The sequence below is a fragment of the Phyllopteryx taeniolatus genome, chromosome 4 (genome assembly GCF_024500385.1).
Source record: "Phyllopteryx taeniolatus isolate TA_2022b chromosome 4, UOR_Ptae_1.2, whole genome shotgun sequence".
NCBI lineage: Eukaryota > Metazoa > Chordata > Actinopteri > Syngnathiformes > Syngnathidae > Phyllopteryx > Phyllopteryx taeniolatus.
In genome coordinates, this window is record NC_084505.1 from 5118743 (window position 1) to 5139299 (window position 20557).

General features: G+C 43.8%; 1 protein-coding gene across 1 annotated transcript in view; it reads right to left on the bottom strand.

The window, feature by feature from the left end:
* sorcs3a (sortilin related VPS10 domain containing receptor 3a) overlaps positions 1-20557 on the bottom strand; it is a 326424-nt gene that overhangs the window by 131552 nt on the left and 174315 nt on the right. The window contains exons 3-4 of the mRNA XM_061772129.1: positions 16330-16429; positions 7391-7549 (exon numbers count right to left, since the gene is read on the bottom strand). Coding sequence (XP_061628113.1) covers positions 7391-7549; positions 16330-16429 — 259 coding nt within the window. The remainder of the gene's footprint in view (positions 1-7390; positions 7550-16329; positions 16430-20557) is intronic.

Sequence of the window (20557 nt, forward strand, 5' to 3'; positions counted from 1 at the left end):
TGCTAACCTCCTTGTTCATCATGTTTTCAAACTCCACGGTATCCCCATCGTCATCGTCTCGGACCGTGGTCCTCAGTTCTCCTCCCTTGTTTGGAGTTCTGTAAAGCGGTGGGCGCAGCAGCCAGCCTGTCTTCCAGGTACCATCCTCAGACCAACGGCCAGACGGAGCGGGCGAATCGGTCCCTGGAATCAGCTCTTTGCTGCGTTGCCACACATAACCCCACCTCCTGGAGCACCTTCCACCCATGAATTGAATACACCCACAACTCCCTCACCAGCTCCGCCACCGGAATGTCTCTGTTCATGTCCTGCTACGGTTTCCAACCTCCGTTATTTAAGGAACAGGAGCATGCGGTGGCAGTTCCCGCGGTTAGGGATCACATGAAAAGGGTCCAGTCCGTTTGGAAGGACGTCTGGGCGGCCTTGGTCCGGTCCGCGGAGAAAAATAAACAGCTCGTGGACCTTCGTCATTCCCCTACACCTGAGTACAAGGTGGGTCAGACCGTTTGGCTTTCCTCCCGTGACCTCCCACTCCAGACTGAGTCCCGCAAACTCACTCCGCACTTTATTGGTCCGTTCCCCATCACTAAAATCCTCAATCCATCGTCAGTTCAACTTAAACTTCCGCAATCTCTGAAGATGCATCCAACTTTCGATGTGTCACGACTCAAGCCTGTCTTAATAACCTTAATATCCTCTTCAATAAACCTTTCACCACAACCCTCTCAGTCTCTGCTTGCTTCTGGGTCCAGTCAACATCAAATTGTGAATATATATATATATATATATATATATATATATATATATATATATATATATATATATATATATATATATATATATATATATATATATATATATATATATATATATATATATATATATATATATATATATATATATATATATATATATATATATATATATATATATATATATATATATATGGCGGCACGGTGGCCGACTGGTTAGAGCGTCAGCCTCACAGTTCTGAGGACCCGGGTTCAATCCCCGGCCCCGCCTGTGTGGAGTTTGCATGTTCTCCCCTTGCCTGCGTGGCTTTTCTCTGGGCACTCCGGTTTCCTCCCACATCCCAAAAACATGCATTAATTGGAGACTCTAAATTACCCGTAGGCATGAGTGTGAGTGCGAATGGTTGTTTGTTTCTATGTGCCCTGCGATTGGCTGGCAACCAGTTCAGGGTATACCCCGCCTCCTGCCCGATGACAGCTGGGATAGGCTCCAGCACGCCCGCGACCCTAGTGAGGAGAAGCGGCTCAGAAAATGGATGGATGGATATATATATACATATAGTGTTGAGGGATAAAATGTTTATTCACTGATCATAACACAGAAAAGTACATTGACACAAAAGGTTAAATGAACAACAACTCATAGCGTATGAAACAAACTTATATACTGTATGCTGATATTATTTCGAAGAATACATATGTTTGCATGAGTATTTACAGCTTCCAATGTATCGAACACTGTTAAGGCCTCTTTATACTCTCACGGATGGCGACCGCGCTGACGTCACTGCGGCGATCCCATACGCAGTTTGCCTTTATACTTGAGCGCAACCCACGCGCGCTGTTTTGAAATTGTGCTGCAGTTCTCCTCCTTGTCAGGGGTGTCGCTACGGCTGGTATTGGCTAGGACGCCACAGGGTGGAGTTTCCTCTGCATTTTTTGGCTATTTCCAGTAGCCGTTTTGACTTTCCTTTCCGTAACAAGGAACAAAGCAACAACAATGGCGACCGTGGAACAGAGTCTGCTAGAACAAATGGACCTAGATGACCAGATGATACGTTTAATTATTCTGCCAAATTGATCGAGAAGGCAGCGGCGTAGGTGCTATGTGGAACCGGGAGAAACGCTGATTATATCATCACAGCATGTGACTAAAACGGACCAATCATGAGAGATGATCTCCGTGGCCTTCTATGCGCAGCAACAATTTTTGCCGTGTGCGCGTCAAGCGATGCAGAGTGTCCGCGAGGCCCAATGGGTCGGTCACGTGATGCAATGCGGGCGTTGTCGCCCGCCTGAGCGCTGGAGTATAAAGAGGCCTTTTGTGTGAATATACTGTATATGGGAGTAAACGTGTCATCACAAGATTTCAAAACTATATACTTTTTTGTGCCAATCTGTTTACCAAGAATGTGTGTGTGTGTGTGTGTTTGTGTGTGTGTGAATGGGTGAAGAAGAAGCATTACCTTTGTGTACTTTGTAGGTTGTCGTTATATGAAGTTCAGTCCATTTACTTAGGTAATTTAGGTGATTTAATATCCCAATGATGATATACAGTATATCCAGCTATATTTTTCCTTAAAGTCAATTCCATTTTTTTCTGATATTTTATCTATTCATAAACACATACAATATATAAAAAACACAATAAAAAGAATAAAATATTAATGACAAATTAAATATTTAAAAAAAATACTCATCAAAATATCTGGTAAACACGCAGTTTTCAACAAATGTAATAAAGTGCCAAGAACTAAAATACATGCGATAACAAAGTGCTTAATAAACCACTTAAGTTTGCTACCATTTAACCAGGAAAAGCACTAATAAAAGAACAGTTTCTGATGTTCAGTTTTAGGAAAAAAGGTTTTTCAGCTTGTTGTGAAGCCCCTGTTTTACCTGACTGCGGTGTCTCAGTCTGAACACTCGGGACACCATATAAAAGGATTATGTAGAGTGGATAAGAGATGTAGATGAGAGACAAAGAAGAAACACGAGGCGGAGAAGAAAGTAGCGTCATGTGGAAATACAGTAATAGTACGGTAGCTATGTGGATGTCATGTTAGCTCTGTGTTCTGAGCTGTAAATTAAGTGAATTAAAAAAAAAAAAAAAAATAGAAAAGAAATACTGCTTCTTGAGACTACCGCAACGACCGAACCCGAATGTCTGGAACAGGTGGCCCAACAAGCAACAGCCGGCCTGACCCAACCACTGTGACAACTATTAGCAGTGGATCACTTGGCTCGTGTTTCAACGTAAAACACAGCTACTGTAGCTCAGAGACCTAATCTGAACTGCAGGGCACATTGATCATCAACACTTTGACTGCACACTCCGCCCCCGGCTCCACTCCCCGCAGCTCAAGCACTATATTACTGAGTAGTCGAAAGAAACTAAATAGGATTCCCTCGTTACAGGTGAGCGAAGAGGGAAATCTAAATTTACTGCATCCATTGCAGCCTGGATATCCTGTGAGGGTATCCCTCCATCTGTGGTCCCTTTATTATTTTAGGTTTATTCTTTTTTCCCCGAAATGAGGTTTTGAATTTTTCTTTGTACAGTTAGGGGCTTTAGATAAGGGATGTCACTGATCTTCGTCAACTGTCGGCCTGTGAAGCCCTTTCAAGCTCCTGTATGTTTAAGGGCTATACAAATACACTTGATTTAAAATTTAAAACAATTATATCATATGGTAGGTGTTTTTTTTTTTTTTTTAAAGCACCCCTGGTAGGGTCACCCATGGCAAACAGGTACTAGGTGAGGGACCAGACAAAGCACAGCTAAAAGACTCCTATGATGAAAAATATAAGTGGATTGCGTTTTCCCTTGCCCAGATGTGGGTCACCGCGGCCCCCCTCTGAAGCCAGCCGTGGAGGTGGGGCTCAAAGGCGAGCGCCTGGTGGCTGGCCTACACCCATGGGGCACGGCCGGGCACAGCCCGAAGAGGTAATATGGGTCCCTCTTCCCATGGGCTCACCACCTGGGGGAAAGGCCAAAAGGGTCGCGTGCGTATTGAGCTGGATGGCAGCCGAAGGTGGGGACTTTGGCGATCCAATCCCTGGCTACAGAAGCTGGCACTACCGACGTGGAATGTCACCTCTCTAGCAGGGAAAGAGCCTGAGCTGTTTGTGCCTGTGCACCAAACAGCAGTTCAGAATACCCACCATTGGATTCCTTGGAGGGGGGTGCTGGAGACGGCTCCCACTGGGGACTACCTCTTTCTGCTGAGGGGACTTGAACGGTCACGTGGGCAATGACAGTGAGACCAGGAGTGGCGTGATTGGGAGGAACAGCGCCCCCGACCAGTGGTGTTCAAATTATACGACTTCTGTGGCTGTCATGGATTGTCCATAACGAACACCAAGTTCAGACATAATGTAAGGGTATACACATGTACGCTTGGCAACAGGACACCCAGTTCGATGATCGACTTTGTGGTCGTAACATCAGACTTACGGCAGCTGGCTCCGTTGGTAGTGGCTCCGTTGGTAGTGGAAGACGCCGGTCCGACCTGGCAGACCCAAATGTATTGTGAGGATCTGTTACGAACGTCAACTCCTATCAACACCCATCTTTGACAGAACTTTGGCCACATCCCGGGGGAGGTCAGGGACATTGAGCCCGACTGGACCATGTTCCGTGCCACCATTGTTGAGGCGGTCGACTGGAGCTGTGGCCGTAAGGTTGTCGGTGCATGTCATGGCACCAATCCTCAAACCCGTTGGTGGACACCAGCGGTAAGGGATGTTGTCAAGCTGAAGGAGTCGTATCGGGCCTTTTTTCCCTGTGGGACTCCAGAGGTAGCTGATGGGTATGGGCTGGCTTTGTGGTTACTGAGGCAAAACCTTGGGCATGGGAGGAGTTTGGTGAGGCCATGGAGGACGACTTCCGGAAATTTTTGAAGAAATTCTCGTCCACCATCTGACGTCTCAGGAGGGGGAAGCAGTGCACCGTCAACACTGTGTATAGTTGGGACGGTGCACTGCTGACCTAAACTGGGGATGTTGTGAGTTGGTGGGCTAAATACCTTGAAGATATCCTCAATTCCACCAACACGCCATCCCATGAGGAAGCAGAGTCTGTGGACGCTGAGCTGGGTACTTCTATCTCCGGGGTTGAGGTCACCGAGGTGGTTAAAAAGCTCCTCGGTGGGAGGGCTGCACGGGTGGAAGAGATCTGCCGTGAGTTTCTAAAGGCTCTGGATGTTGTGGGGCTGTCCTGGTTGACACGCCTCTGCAACATTGCACGGACATCAGGGACAGTGCCTCTGAATTGGCAGACCGGAGTGATGGTTCTCGTTTTTCAGAAGGGGGGCCAGAGGGTGCGTTCCAACTACACGAGGATCACACTCCTCAGCCTCCCTGGTAAGGTCTATTCAGGGGTTCTGGAGAGAAAGGTCTATCAGGAAGTCAAATCTCAGATTCAGGAGGAGCAGTATGGTTTTTATTGTGGCCGTGGAACAGTGGACCAGCTCTACATCCTCAGCGGGGTCCTCGGGGGTGCATGGGAGTTCGCCCAACCAATCTACATGTGTTTTGTGGACTTTGTGAAGGCATCCGACCATGTCCCTTGAAAGGTCCTCTGGGGGTTGCTCTGGGAGTATGGGGTACCAGACTACCCCCGTGACCCAACCTTGGATAAGCGGAGGAAAAATGGATGGATGGATTATGATACATATCGTTATTACGTACGCAGACCCTTTCCAAAAAAATAGAATAGCATGGAAAACTCCCAGGCAATGCCACAGGCTGATTGCCTCAATGCCACGGCGCGTCAACGCACTCAGTAAAGCAAAGGGATTCCAAACCAAGTATTGAAAATTAACATATCGTTTTGAAAGAACCATATTTTGATTTATTTAATGTGACCCTAATTTCTTTCTTTTTTTTCTTCAAAAACTGCGAGGTAAATGGTAATTTCTTCACAGTATTCTAATTTGTTGAATTCCTCATTTTGTACCTCAAATTATGTAAAAATAAACAAATAAATCATTGAAACTGTTTAAATTGTCGGCCCTGAATCTATAATCTATGAAAGTTTAACTTTTTAAATGGAATTATCGAAGTAAATACACTTTTCCCTGATATTCTCATTTTTTGGAAAGGGTCTGTGTTTTGCCAATCTGCCTGCCTGGTCTCTTCATCCTCCCTGGTCCTGGATTCCTCTCCCCCATAACTGGTTGCCTGGGAAACACCAGGTCTGGCGAATGGCAATCAGAGCACGTGCTGAATTTAACAGTGTTACACTCACTGTAAATGCTGCTTCAGTTGCAATTTGTTTGAATTGTTAATTCAATATTGCCAAGGTGAAATGCTTGAGGGTTCTAATGTATTTTGTTTATTTAGATACTGAATTTCTGTCGGCACGGTGGGCGACTGGTTAGAGCGTCAGCCTCACAGTTCTGAGGACCCGGGTTCAATCCCCGGCCCCACCTGTGTGGAGTTTGCATGTTCTCCCCGTGCCTGCGTGGGTTTTCTCCGGGCACTCCGGTTTCCTCCCACATCCCAAAAAACATGCATGAATTGGAGACTCTAAATTGCCCGTAGGCATGACTGTGAGTGCGAATGGTTGTTTGTTCCAATGTGCCCCGCGATTGGCTGGCAACCAGTTCAGGGTGTACCCCGCCTCCTGCCCGATGACAGCTGGGATAGGCTCCAGCACGCCCGCGACCCTAGTGAGGAGAAGCGGCTCAGAAAATGGATGGATGGATGGATGAATTTCTGTCAGAACCTAAAATCTTCAGAATGTATTCAAATCAAAGTTATTTAAAACATAGCTTTGCTGTATAAAACGGCTTAAATACCTTGTTGAAAAAATGATTTATTTAAAAAATATGTGACGTCACAACACCAGATAGAGCCGAAGACCGGAAGGCGCTGTATGCAAAAAGCAGCAGGGGCATTCTGAATCATGTTTATCAATTTAACTGCTGTATGTCTGCTATATAATCACTTCGAAATGGCAGATGTGGTTTGTAAAGGGGTACTAGAGTTATCAAGAAAATTTTGAACATCTTTGTCCTCTGATCTTTAAAAGCAGGTTTGTTAAGAAACTTACATTAATCACCCTGCTTAACAAACTTAACCTTAGCCTTTGTTCAGTTGATTAGTAATCGTAATGTTTAAAATATTTGTTGTACTTTTTGTATAAATGGATTTGTATTTATTTCCATGCTTGTATTTTCTGTTTGAGGTTTTTCACCTAAATACATCTTCGACCACTCGTCAATCAAAAGAACAAAACACAAATAAACAACTTCGTCATTGGAATGGAATCCAGTTGAAACCTTTTAAAAGTGCCATCCTTTCAAGTGGGGTCTGCACATTTTCATCTTGGCACCTGGGGAGTGGGGAAGTCTCATTAACCAGGGGAAATTCTAGCTCGAGCTTCAGGTTTCTTGGTAAGTGGGTATCTTTCCGTTTCACAGTCCGTGGCTCAACCGTCCTCCGTGTTGACATTGGGATTTTCGAGGCCCCAAAGTTGGCTTGATTATTGAAACGTGCACTGACATTAAGCTAAAATTTTATAAAAAAAAGTAAAGAATTCAAACAAAGGTGAGTGTGATCATCATCAAAAGTTTGAATCACACGTTATCATGGTACATGAAGAAACAAGATCAAATCTAGCTCACACTTACCTTTTGATCGTGACTGTAGGCTAAGGCCCAGTCTTCCTCACTAGGGTGGAATAACAGGCTTAGGATGTAGAAAGTGAGACGGTACTTCTGGTAGCTGGCTCCTTCATCAGAGCTGATTAGCACACTGCTCTCAAACTCAGGATCAGTCAACACCATAATCTGTGAGCAAGGGGGAAAAACACAATAGTCAAGGTGTGTTTTTTTGTTTATTTTTGTTTTATTGCTGTTGAAGTGAACAGAGATACATATTTGAGGGGCAATTTTAAGTAAATGTGGTGGAATATTAAAAGTAGGGAGAGAATGCCAAAATAACTAATTGTACCAGAAGCAATGTCAGTAGAAAAGGCCAGGCTTTGACTCACATCAGGCAAATACTTGGAAACAACTACACGACCCTTCCAAGTTAATCTAACAAGCATTACACTGGAATAGCTTGTTGCTATGACTCTGAAGCTGCACTCATTTTTATTCGTAGTATCATTTTCCTTCTATAAAATTAGATTGTTTTAATTACACAGCAGAAAAAAAGTTGTAGTTTTGTTGTGATATACAGTATAAACATACTACTAAATCTATATATACTGAATATTATTCAGCAAGGTTATGGAATCACAAAAAATATTTCTGTATGAACAACCTAATGAATGCCATGTAGGTACTGGCACATATAATCTCTTTTAAATACAGTATAATCATTGTTGGATTGCCTTCCTGGGTTTTCTCTGGGTACTCTGGTTTCCTCCCATATCCCAAAAAATGTTAATTAGGTTAATTGAAGACTCTAAATTGCCCGTAGGTGTGAATGTGAGTCTGAATGGTTGTATGTTTATACACTTTTAGGAAGAATCCTGCTTTTTGATAAGTGTGGCCCCAGTCCAGGTTGTACCTCTGAGACTATATGAGGGGCGGCACGGTGGACGACTAGTTAGCACATCTGCCTCACAGTTCTGAGGACCAGGATTCAAATCCGGCCTCGCTTGTCCCAGTGATAATGAGCTATGACCCGGTATCCAGCTCGGACTGGAGTGCCAAGAGTTTTCCCAGTGAACAGTTGCAGCCAGAATGTAAAAAAAAAAAAAAAGTTTCTGCACAATTGTTAGTGTCGCATCCACCTCAGCGTTTCCCATTCCTTCATTTATTTGCAACCGGTCGTAACCCTACCCTCGCCCGCTCGGAGATCATTGCTGTGTTCCAAGCAGCAGGTGAACTGCACGCGTATGTATGCACACATTTGTATATAAGCCGAACAAGTACGCTAATGCAGGAAGCCCACACACACTGTACAGAGAGTGAGGAGGAACACTCTTGGAAGGGAAACAGGAGGCGATTCAGAACTGCTTCAATCGTGCGACAATGTGAGGCTGTAAGCAACCCCCGCAAGCTGGCTGGTGGGTCCCACCTCTACAGGTGGCTGGAATTGGTCTACAAGTATATCAACATGTCTAAACACACACTTGCAGTGACACATTGGGGTCGGAGAGCTGTTTTATGGCGCCCCCGACTAGCAGGCTGGTTGGAAATACAATACGTCGACAGGACAACAAAATGAACAAAAATAATGGTAAGCAGTGAAGGTTTCTGATATGGGCGATATGGGCAGCCACCCACGGTGGCATTCTGTGGGGGGGACTCCCCCCATACAGTCGTGCTCACCAATATTGGCACCCATCAAGTTTAAGTACTAAATGTGGAATATTCCCTGAAGAAAACGAATCAAGTGAAACATTTTTCTTAAGTGAACATCTGTTTGATACAAAAGAGCAAAACATAAACAATATTTTATGGACGGATTAAACAAAAAGGGAAGTTTTTAGCAATGCACACAAACAGTATGTTTACAGATGGTGCAATGAAGCCTTTAAGGAAAAGAACACCCTGCCAACAGTCAAACATGGTGGAGGATCCATAATGCTGTGGGGCTGCTTTTCCAAATCTGGTACTGGAGGCCTTTACTGTTTCACAAATATCAGGAAATCGGAATTTTAGAGCAAAATGTCTTACCTAGTATAAGACAGCTTGGTTTGAAGCAAAAATCATGGGCCCTCCAGCAAGACAAAGACCCAAAGCACACATCCAAAAGCACACAGGTGTGGTTGAAAAGGAAAAAATGGACCGTTTTGGAATGGCCAGCAATGAGTCCTGATCTCAATCCAATTGAAAATCTTTGGGGGGAGCTGAAATCTGCCATTGGGGAAAAGAACCCTGCAAATGTTCAAGAACAACTGGAACAAATTGCAAAGGAAGAGTGTAAAAAATACCACCTGAGAAGTGCAAAAATCTGAAAGATGAATACAATAAATGTTTGAAAGCTGTCATCGCTGCCAAAGGGTATGTAATCAATATACACGACTGTGTGTGTGTGTGTGTGTGTGTGTGTAGTAGTAATAGTAGTAGAGCTTTATGCTTAGCAATGACCCTGTGGTGGAACAAACCACTTTTGAGGGTGTTATATTTCATCCATCCATTCTCTGAGGCGCTTAGCCTCGCAAGGGTCGCGGGAGTGCTGAAGCCTATCCCAGCTATCATCGGGCAGGAGGCGGGGTACACCCTGAACTGGTTGCCAGCCAATCGCAGGGTGTTGTATTTTCAGTGGTTAAATAATAGGTTTCAAGCAAAATACTATATTTTCTTGTCTTTTCTTTTGTTTTCTATATTTGCTTTTCTAGCCTGTTCAAAACTGATATACAGGAAGTCCTCGAGTTACAACGTACTCGACCTACGACGTTTCGACTTTACGACGCCCGTGCCTCGTCCGCCATTTTGTCCCAGCACCATAGTGTTTCTGCTTAGCTAGTGCATAGTGCTTGTCTGTGTTTGTGCCCCGGGAGAATATATGCCTTTTTTCACACTCTCAGCAGTAATGGTAAGTACAGCATCTTATTTTTTTATTTTAATGTATTTTAGTTTCTTTATACGAAGTGTTAACCTTTCCTGCTACGGTCACCTGACCGTGGTCGGGAGACGCAGGGGTTAACTCCCTTCTCTCGTTGCACAGCTGAGCTGGGTGGCGGCAACAATAAAGGCATGAAGCACCAATTTGCTGCTTTAATGGCTTTATTAGCTCCTCTGCACATTCAAAGTCAACGGGTCCTCCGCTAATCGCTACTCTTCCCCGGTCGCCGTCACTACACTTGCTACTGTACACATTCGCACCGGCGCACACTCATTCCTCCTTCAGTCCCGCCAGACGACGCCTGCGCAGTCCCGTCTCACTCACACATCGACGCACACGCCCACACACACTGAGCTTGCTTTTACAATCACGTGGGACAATACCCATAACAGAAGTATTTCGCGGAAATTCGTGTTCCGTCGCCAGCGTAGGAACAGAACTCGTTCGTAAATCGAGGACTTCCTGTATAGTAAAAAAAAATAATAATTTGGGGGATGCTAAGATTCTATCTAGGGCTGCTTGAGGTCTCCCAAAAATGGTGTTTACCGATGGTCCACAATAAAAAAATAAAAAATTAGGCTTTTAAGGCTGTCAGATGTATGCTAAACAAACAGATGACCCAAACCATTAGGACATTTTCGTCAGTCGGCTGCCTGTAAAAACCTGGTGATGCAAAATGTCCTGCCCAGTCCATCTCATCTCCTGTACTGAGTGGAGGGGCAACAGGTCATTTGTGACAACTTGAGCTTTGGAACCAAACGGTCATGGTTCATGTCCCCCTGCGGACAAAATTTAAAAATGTACACACCAAACCCAAGCTCGAAGCTGTTTGTGCACCACTTTCACTCTGACATCTCCCTTAGCATGCATGTGATTTGGTTTTATGTGTGTGGTGAACAACACAAAATACATAGAGCAGAGTATAAATTGAATTTTCCCTTGAGAGATTATAATCAGAATGATCAGTGTAATAAATTAAATATTCCCAATTGATGATTATACTGCTCTGTCTTGTCTGAACGCCATCACTGTTTGCGTTCCCCTGTTGTGACTGGGACGTTGGTGTAATGTTAACCTTGTCTATTCCTTCAGAATTGTTGATTGTTTGTCATTTTGTTGCTCTGTTGCACCACAGTGCACTGATGAGATACTGTAAAGTCAAGGTGTGATCTGATGATTGTTCCATCACTGTCAGGGGAGAAAAATAAACAGGCAGAAGCAGAGCTCACAGTGTGATCAACCATAGTTACAGCCACACGAGGGTCATGCTGTCTTTTTGAAATGCTAAATTCGAATATGAGCGTTATGGTCCATCCATCCATCCATGGATATCTGCGGTCGGGTCGCGGGGGCAGTAGCTTTAGCAGGGACGCCCAGACTTCCCTCTCCCCAGCCACTTCATCCAGCTCTTCCGGGGGGATCGCGAGGCGTTTCCAGGCCAGCCGAAAGACGTAGTCTCTCCAGTGTCTCCTGGGTCGTCCCCAGAGTCTCCTCACCAGGGAGGCGTCCGGGAAGCATCCGAATCAGATGCCCCAGCTACCTCATCTGGCTCCTCTCGATGTGGAGGAGCAGCGGCTCTACTCTGAGATCCTCCCGGATGACTGAGCTTCTCACCCTATCTCAAAGGGAAATTGAAATTGAAATTTTAAATTGAGAGCTTCGCCTTTCGGCTTAGCTCCTTCTTTACCACATCCGACCGATAAGAAGTCTGCATCACTGCAGACGCTGCATCGATCCGCCTGTCGATCTCCCGTTCCATTCTTCCCTCACTCGTGAACAAGACCCCAAGATACTTGAACTCCTCCACTTGGGGCAGGAGATCGTCCCTGACCTGGAGAGGGCATGCCACCCGTTTCTGACTGAGGACCATTGTCTCAGATTTTGAGGTGCTGATTCTCATCCCAGCCGCTTCACACTCGACTGCGAACTGCTCCAGTGAGAGTTGGAGATCACGGCTTGATGAAGCCAACAGAACCACATCATCTGCAAAAAGCGGAGATGAACTACTGAGGCCACCAAACCGGACCCCCTCTTCGCCTCGTCTGCGCCTTGAAATTCTGACCAAAAAAGTTATGAACAGAATCAGTCACAAAGGGCTCCGGTCATACAGCCGAACAGCCCGTATCAGGGGATTCGGTACCCCATACTCCCGAAGCACCCCCCACAGGACCGCCCAAGGGACACGGTCGAACGCCTTCTCCAAGTCCACAAAACAAATGTAGACTGGTTGGGCGAACTCCCATGCACCCTCGAGGACCTTGCCGAGGCTGTAGAGCTGGTCCACTGTTCCACGGCCAGGACGAAAACCACACTGCTCATCTTGAATCTGAGATTCCACTTCCCGACGGACCCTCCTCTCCAGCACCCCTGAATGACCTTACCAGGTAGGCTTCTGAAAAAGGGTACCACCACCCCAGTCTACCAATCCAGAGGCACTGTACCCGATGTCCACGCGATGTTGCAGAGGCGTGTCAACCAGGACAGCCCCACAAAATCCAGAGCCTGGTCCCTGCAACTTATCATCACGGAATACAGACACGGCAGCCCTTCGCTATATCACAGCTCTTACTTTGTGGTCCCGCTATATTGCAGATTTTTATTGCAGTTGTTGCTTTTTTACTGTTTGTAAAATATTTTTGTGTTAACCGTTGCTCTTGGTCTCTCTCAAGATTTCCATATTATGTGTTTGTGTTTATATTTTTGTGTGTTTATGGGCCTTAAAAAAAAAACAAGTGCCGTAAATGCAACAAAAAACATGCCTCGGGTGTAATTATATAGGGTATTTCTCTTTCACGAATTTCACTTATTACGGAGGAATTTAAACCGATGGAGGTGGGGATTACTGTATACAGATAATTGGTTTATGAATGGATAACCAATTTATTATTACATAAATAACTACTTTATGAACAGATAACCAGCTGATAAAAAAAATTACCTAGTTATTTATACTTTTACACAAGTACTTTATTGCGCTCAGGAAATCATTTCAAATTCACACTTTTTTTTAGTTTATAATCAACATTAATATTGAAACTTTGTGGTGGTAAATATTATTTACTGGATGGGGAGAATATAAAGATGTTTTGCAGGCTTCATCTCTCCATGCAAATGGCTAGGTAGGACAGCACTAGCCTGGGTTTTGACTTCTTTAACGTTTGTAGGTACTTAGTTATTTGTCTTTTGTACCCATTGGTTGGTTCTCTTTTTAGTCGTTCATATGTGTTGACATCAGTGAGAAGTGTGAGTACCTTGTTATGTTCGTCTGTTGTGTTTAGGATTACTGTGTATCTCTTTTTGTCTGCTGACAGAATTGTGATGTTTATATCCCTGCTCAGCGATGTCAGAGCTTTTCTTTCCTCTAGGGGGAGTAAGGAGGTGGGGCTTTGGCATTGGAAATAACTGCCGACACTTTTAATCCAATTTGTTCCCTTTCAGTTTCTGTTAGGTTATTCTTCCAAATAGCTGATTCAGTCGCTGTGACAATATAATACTGTCGTTGTAGTACCAGTAATTACAAACAGTTTTTGAGGCCCTCACAACCTGTGACTAGCTGGCTGTTTGTGAAAAGTATTTCTATTTCCAGAAAGGAAAAGAACAAAGGGGATAAGAAAGAATAGAGAGCCAGATGCAACAACAGTGTCATTGAAGGATTTTCAATCAACACAACATTTTGGTACACTTCAAACCAGGTCCTATGATGATATGGTAGTATGAATGATAATTATGGGGCCGATATTGGGAAAAAAAATTATGTCATGCCATAGGTCCGATATAAAAAAAAAAAGTTGACCGATAACAACAGCAGTCTCATTCAGTGGCACGCTGGTTGCCCAGGGCCAGCCAAGCGGCTGCTGTTGCACTGGCTCAAGACAGTCATGGACATTTTGCCCAAGATTCTTCACTTCCAACACCAAAAATAATCAATATCCACAGTAAATTAGCATATGATTGCGAGCACGAGCTGAAATTGCGATCATCCATTGACTTTGAGTTCGTAACTACGACGCTTGCGACCACTGTGGTGCAACAGAGCACAGCTCTCAGCATGATCAAGCGACTTACAAAGCAACACCTTCGCATGGCAGATCAAGTCCACAGAGGAGCAAGTAGCTGCTCTCGGGCCGCATGCAGAAGCCTGGTTTATGCGGTGGGCTAACAGTTAAGGTCAAAGTTAACCCCTGACGAATGCCACTCCTATCCATCTTTCTTTCCAATGTTCACTCACTGGGCAATAAATTAGATCATCTACAAATGAAATTAACATCAAAACACACAATGGCCCTCCTTCGTCCAATGGGGCCAGCGAGAGCCCACATCCACTAATGACACGCGTCTGGTGGCTTCACTCAACACCAACACTCCCTCCCGGCCCCTATGCCCTGCTTTTGCCCATTTCAGAGAGACTCAATCATTCTGCCTCCAACAAGTAACAAACAAAAACACGGCCTCTTCGGGTATTGAGGCAGTTCCAAACTCTTTTTCCAACTGAATGGAATATTAACAAGGCAGTTTCCACCCACCGACTGCTGTTGATGGAAAGTGTCCTCTTTGCAAGGCATCTTAATGGCGTTTTGCATTCCAAAAGAATGATACCATTCATGGTTTGGGGCGTGCCTCCAACTTGGAAGTCCAGTTTCCACACCAAAACCCAGGCCAGTGTTGTCCTACCTAGTACCTAGTCTGGGCAGCTGTGGCCCAATGGTTAAGATCATCACCTGCTACCGTGGGGGGACTTAGGTTCAAGACCCCGACTGGACCATCTGCCAACGACCCCCGGACTCACAGCTGTGGTGTCCTTGAGCAAGACACTGATACCCCGAAATGTTCAGCGCTACATCCGTAAGTGCAACTTGAAACTCTACTCTGCAAAGCAAAATCCATTAATCAGCAGCACCCAGAAATGCCGCCAGCTTCTCTGGGCCCGAGCTCATCTACGATGGACTGATGCAAAGTGGAAAAGTGTTCTGTGGTCCGACGAGTCCACATTTCACATTGTTTTTGTAAATTGTGGACGTCGTGTCTTCCGGGTCAAAGAGGAAAAGAACCATCCGGACGACGTAAAGTTCAAAAGCCACCCTCTGTGATGGTATGGGGCTGTGATAGTGCCAATGGGGTTGGGGTTGTAGATCCACCGGTAAATCGAGAGCTATGCCTTTTGGCTCAGCTCCTTCTTGACTATGACAGACTAATGCTACTTTTGCATCACTGCAGATGTTGCACCAATCTGTCTGTATTATATTGTTATTATATTATTATTATTATTATTATATTTCTTTTTTTGAAATATTTTTATCCATCCATCCATCCATTTTCTGAGCCGCTTCTCCTCACTAGGGTCGCGGGCCTATCCCAGCTGTCATCGGGCAGGAGGCGGGGTACACCCTGAACTGGTTGCCAGCCAATCGGAGGGCACATACAAACCAACAACCATTCGCACTCACAGTCATGCCTACGGGCAATTTAGAGTCTCCAATTAATGCATGATTTTGGGATGTGGGAGGAAACCGGAGTGCCCGGAGAAAACCCACGCAGGCACGGGGAGAACATGCAAACTCCACACAGGCGGGGACGGGGATTGAACCCCGCACCTCAGAACTGTGAGGCTGACGCTCTAACCAGTCGGCCACCGTGCCGCGAATATTTTGCCGCTAACTGGCGAGCTCTCCGATTGACATTGACCAATCACCGATCGCGTACCTGTTTATCTCTGCTTGCTACGCAATTTCCATTTCTGTTATCATTCCACCCTCTCTTCGTCGAGTTACGAAAAATAAACGGTTCAAAACATGCATCGCATATTATAGTGATGGAAATTGGGAAACACATCGCTAAACACCTAATTTTACGACGCATTTGACGATGCGATATTAGGTATTTCAGACCCTGATTTTAGAATATTACGCAGATAAAGTTAATTGTTAATCGACAGAACTTAATCAATGATGATGTTTCTAAAATTAATTGTATTCTTTACATAACGTCTCGACATAAATATGAAATAAATCAATAAATGTTAAGATTATGAAAACATGCTGCATCTTACCTTTCTTTTGTTGGTTGGACAGACATAAAGGTAAGTCAGAACAGTCTTGGATCCAATTTTGTCATTCATTTTCTCATACGTGGAGCCAGAGTCAGAAGATCTGAATCGACAAAAAAAAGTAAAATAGTCAGTACGCTCCAAGAACATTTGTTGTAGCTGAACAAACTAATGGTAGCTGCGGGAAAAAAAAAAAAGCTAAAAATATTTTTGCAGGAATTATGAAACAGAATGAAACAGAACAACCTCCTGCGCAGGAGTGAAACATCTGGTAATAGAAAGAACGAGGCTGCAGGGGGTTTATCAATCTTATCAGGCAGCCAACAGAAAGTAACCATTCAAAAGTGTCCAGGGACTAGCACTGTGAATAATTAATTCCCTCCAAATAGCTGAATTGCAAATAAAATATGACAAGTGCAATAAAATTAAATAAAAATGTGGGGATTCTGGAATCCAAAGGCTAATAATGTAGCAGTGAGAATGAGCCTATTAGCTAGCCAGGTCCATCCAGAGCGGTGATTCTCAACCAATGTTCTATAGCACATTCATGTCGTGAGAGATCATCCGGTGTTACATGGGAAATTAACACATTTCATTTAATTAGTCAGAAAATGTGAATTTATTTACTACAAATTGTGTATTTTTCTTCTTTTATCCATGCCAGCGACATGTAGAAACAGGCAGAACAATCAAATTCTCTTCCACTAGGACTAGGCAATGGCAAAAGCTACCATAAACCTGTATATCCATCCATCTATCCATCCATCCATTTTCTGAGCCGCTTCTCACACGGGTCGCGGGCGTGCTGGCGCCTATCCCAGCTATCATCGGGCAGGAGGCGGGGTACACCCTGAACTGGTTGCCAGCCAATCGCAGGGCACATACAAACAAACAACCATTCACACTCACATTCACACCTACGGGCAATTTAGAATCTTCAATTAACCTACCATGGATGTTTTTGGGATGTGGGAGGAAACCGGAGTGCAGACACTCTAACCAGTCGGTCACCTGTGTATCCACCTGTGTATCCACCTGTTGCTATTCATACAACAGAATTATGTATTTGTGTTCAACTAAACAGGCCCAGATTTCATACTGAGTGCCATGTGTGAATAAATTGTGACGAGATCATCGTTGTTTCAATACACTGCATATACTGTATTTTTCTATGATTTTTTTTTTTTTTCCTTTTTGGTCGTGTGCTATTGTCATTGTTTTAATGTAAAAACGTGCCTTGGCTCAATACAATTTGGGAAACAATGCTCCAGGTAAACTCAACATGAATCTAATTTCACAAGTGAATCCCAAACTTGGCAGCACGGTGAACAACTGGTTAGAGTGTCTGCCTCACAGTTCCTAGGACCAGGGTTCAATCCCCGGCCCAGCCTGTGTGGAGTTTGCATGTTCTCCCCGTGCCTGCGTGGGTTTTTTCCGGGCACTCCGGTTTCCTCCCACATCCCAAAAACATCCATGGTAGGTTAATTGAAGATTCTAAATTGCCCGTAGGTGTGAATGTGAGTGAATAGGCTCCAGCACTCCCGCGACCCTAGTGAGGAGAAGCGGCTCAGAAAATGGATGGATGGATGAATCCCAAACTTGCAGTTAAGTAGAATATCGTTACATTTACAGCACAATACTGATGATTCACCCTAAATAAAGCTCAATTCTTCTGCCCAGGAGTCTTCTGATACCGCTCGTTATTGGGACAGAACAGATATACTCACATAGAGTATGTGGCGTAGGCGCGTTAATGCAGCAAAGCGAATGTGGAGTCATTTTCAATTCAATTATCAAAAAAACATTAATAATTGTACTGGCATTACCAGATTACTAACAACCTTTTATTGCTCAGTGACTGTTTTTCTCAATGTCTTTATGTCTCAAAAGTAAAACTCATAGGTCATACTAGAGTGGCTCCAAATACCGGAGACAAATTTCTTGTGTGTTTTTTGGACATACTTGGCAAAATAAAGATAATTCAGATTTTTAATTGGCTAGACATTTGAGGTTCAGTTAACTCATTCACTGGCAGCCTTCCCATTTAACATGGATATTTGGATTTTAAGTCTTGAATTGTTTATTTTACAGAAGAATAAAACAAAAAATCTTTGACTTCTATGACTTTGTTCTTGCATCAGTACACAATCTACATTATATGTATACAATTGTCCCTCATTTGTACCATCTTTTAGTGTATCATCTTTTATTGGGCCTCATTGTAAATCACCTTTGCGTGATCTTGTCCTATCTTTGGAAATTCTGGCACAACTCCCTTTTAGATTAGCTGTCCACTTGAAACTATTGTGATGAAAGTGAAGTTGATGCCTATTTCAGCTTCTCCCATCCAACACAACCACACCGTTTTTTTAAGTCAGGCCATGCTGCTTGGTCTTGGGTATGAGGTTTTGATGAAAAAAAAACCTCTGCATTGAAATTCACCTACGAATACCTCAGAGAGAAGCTGTTGCTGTTGCTATGATTACAGACCACAATAATCAGTCAAAGAGACTCATTTCTACACTGCATTAAAGTGGAGGTATGGGGGAGAGGTGTTTTACTGATAAGTCTGAAGTAGCTTGTGGCCTTTTGTTGTGGCCTCCAGGTTTAGAGGGGGCATAATGCATGCTCAGTAATTAGCACATTGTTTTTGCCACCAAAGTGTGGATTATAAACTACTACGAGGCATGCCTTTTTGTGTGGTGGGTTGTATTTGTTTGGGGTTTTTTTGTTTGAAGCTGTATTTTAAAGGACAGTTACCAGTAGTGGCATGTGTTGTTTTTGGAATTGGAATTCAGGAACTCGAAGAAAGATCCAATGGATAGAAGATACAATAAATCATATTACACTAAAAAAAAAAAAAAAAGAAAATCTATATTTTGGTCTTCTTTCATTTCAGAATAAAATGTAAACTTAGAGATAGCGCTCATTTGGGGTTAGTTATTTTTTAAAAATCCGCTTGTTGAGAGGCGCAAAGTAATATGTTGCCATTGTCCTTTACAAGCAGTATAAAAGCAGTTGTGAGGCGAGCCCATAATCAAAACAATTTAACAATCCTGAATGTATGCTGTGATAATCCTCCAAGTGGAGACTAACTGGAGAAGAGTTGTACATCATAGGCAGACATTGGAACCCTAATTTGTTCATTTTACAGTGAATGTAATATGCCAAAAAAAAAAAAAATTATAATAATAATCAGGCAAAGTCAGTTATTATCTACAGTATAGTGTAAAAGTATACTATATCTATTGGCGGTTTCTGACGTGCAATATGTGCGGCATTTGTGGGCAGCAATGTCACAGTGTTGGTGAAGTTGACTCAGTTACGAGCTAATGAAGACAGTGTAGAATTTGATGTGTGTCACTGATGATGTAATGAGACATCTGCCTGACTTTGGTGCAGGCAGCATGGGGTCATCCCACTCAGTGTTGTGAGTGAGAGAGGTTGTCTGTCTATATGTGCCCTGCAACTGACTGGCGAAAAGTCCTGGATGGAGTCCACCTTTTTCCGGAGTCAGCTGGCATAGGCTCCAGCTCCCCGTGAACCTGAACAGGATAAGCTGTGTAGAAAATGGATGGACTGTATATTTATATCATACATATTTCACCAATAAATAATGCTGAGGCTTGGTTCAAATAATCTATTTATAGTTGTAGTATATTTAAACATAATTTGATTGCAATCTTTTCAGCGTACGGCGTACTGCATGCAAGAGAGTAACTACTCCAACTATCTTTCCTTTGTATTTCTACATCAAAGGTATTCCTGAGGCCATTTGTTTATTAGGTCTATACCGCTCTCTTTAGAGGATCACATTTCCTTGTTTTACAACATGGGGTTGAGACTTAAAAGTCTGTTCTGCATGTCCAGATCATCACCGATCCTCCACCAAATTTCACAGTGGGTGTGAGACACTGTGGCTTGTAGCCCTCTCCAGGGGCCTCATCTACAAAAGGTGCGCACGCACAAAAACGTGACGTCCGTTCTTTTTCACGGCAAAGGTCAGATGTATCAAGAGTGACATGAACGTGGAAATTTGCGGTGCCTCACGCCAACTGCATGGCTGGCGTACGCACGTTTCTGTAGCTTTTGGTGCTTTGGCGACACTTAGAGGTGATGCTGGGAAACTGTTCTCATAAATCTGCACACCAGAGACACATGAATAATTAGCACTGATGAACAATTCATGCCCGGCAAACATTTGATTTCAACAATGCAATTGAGGCAAGGA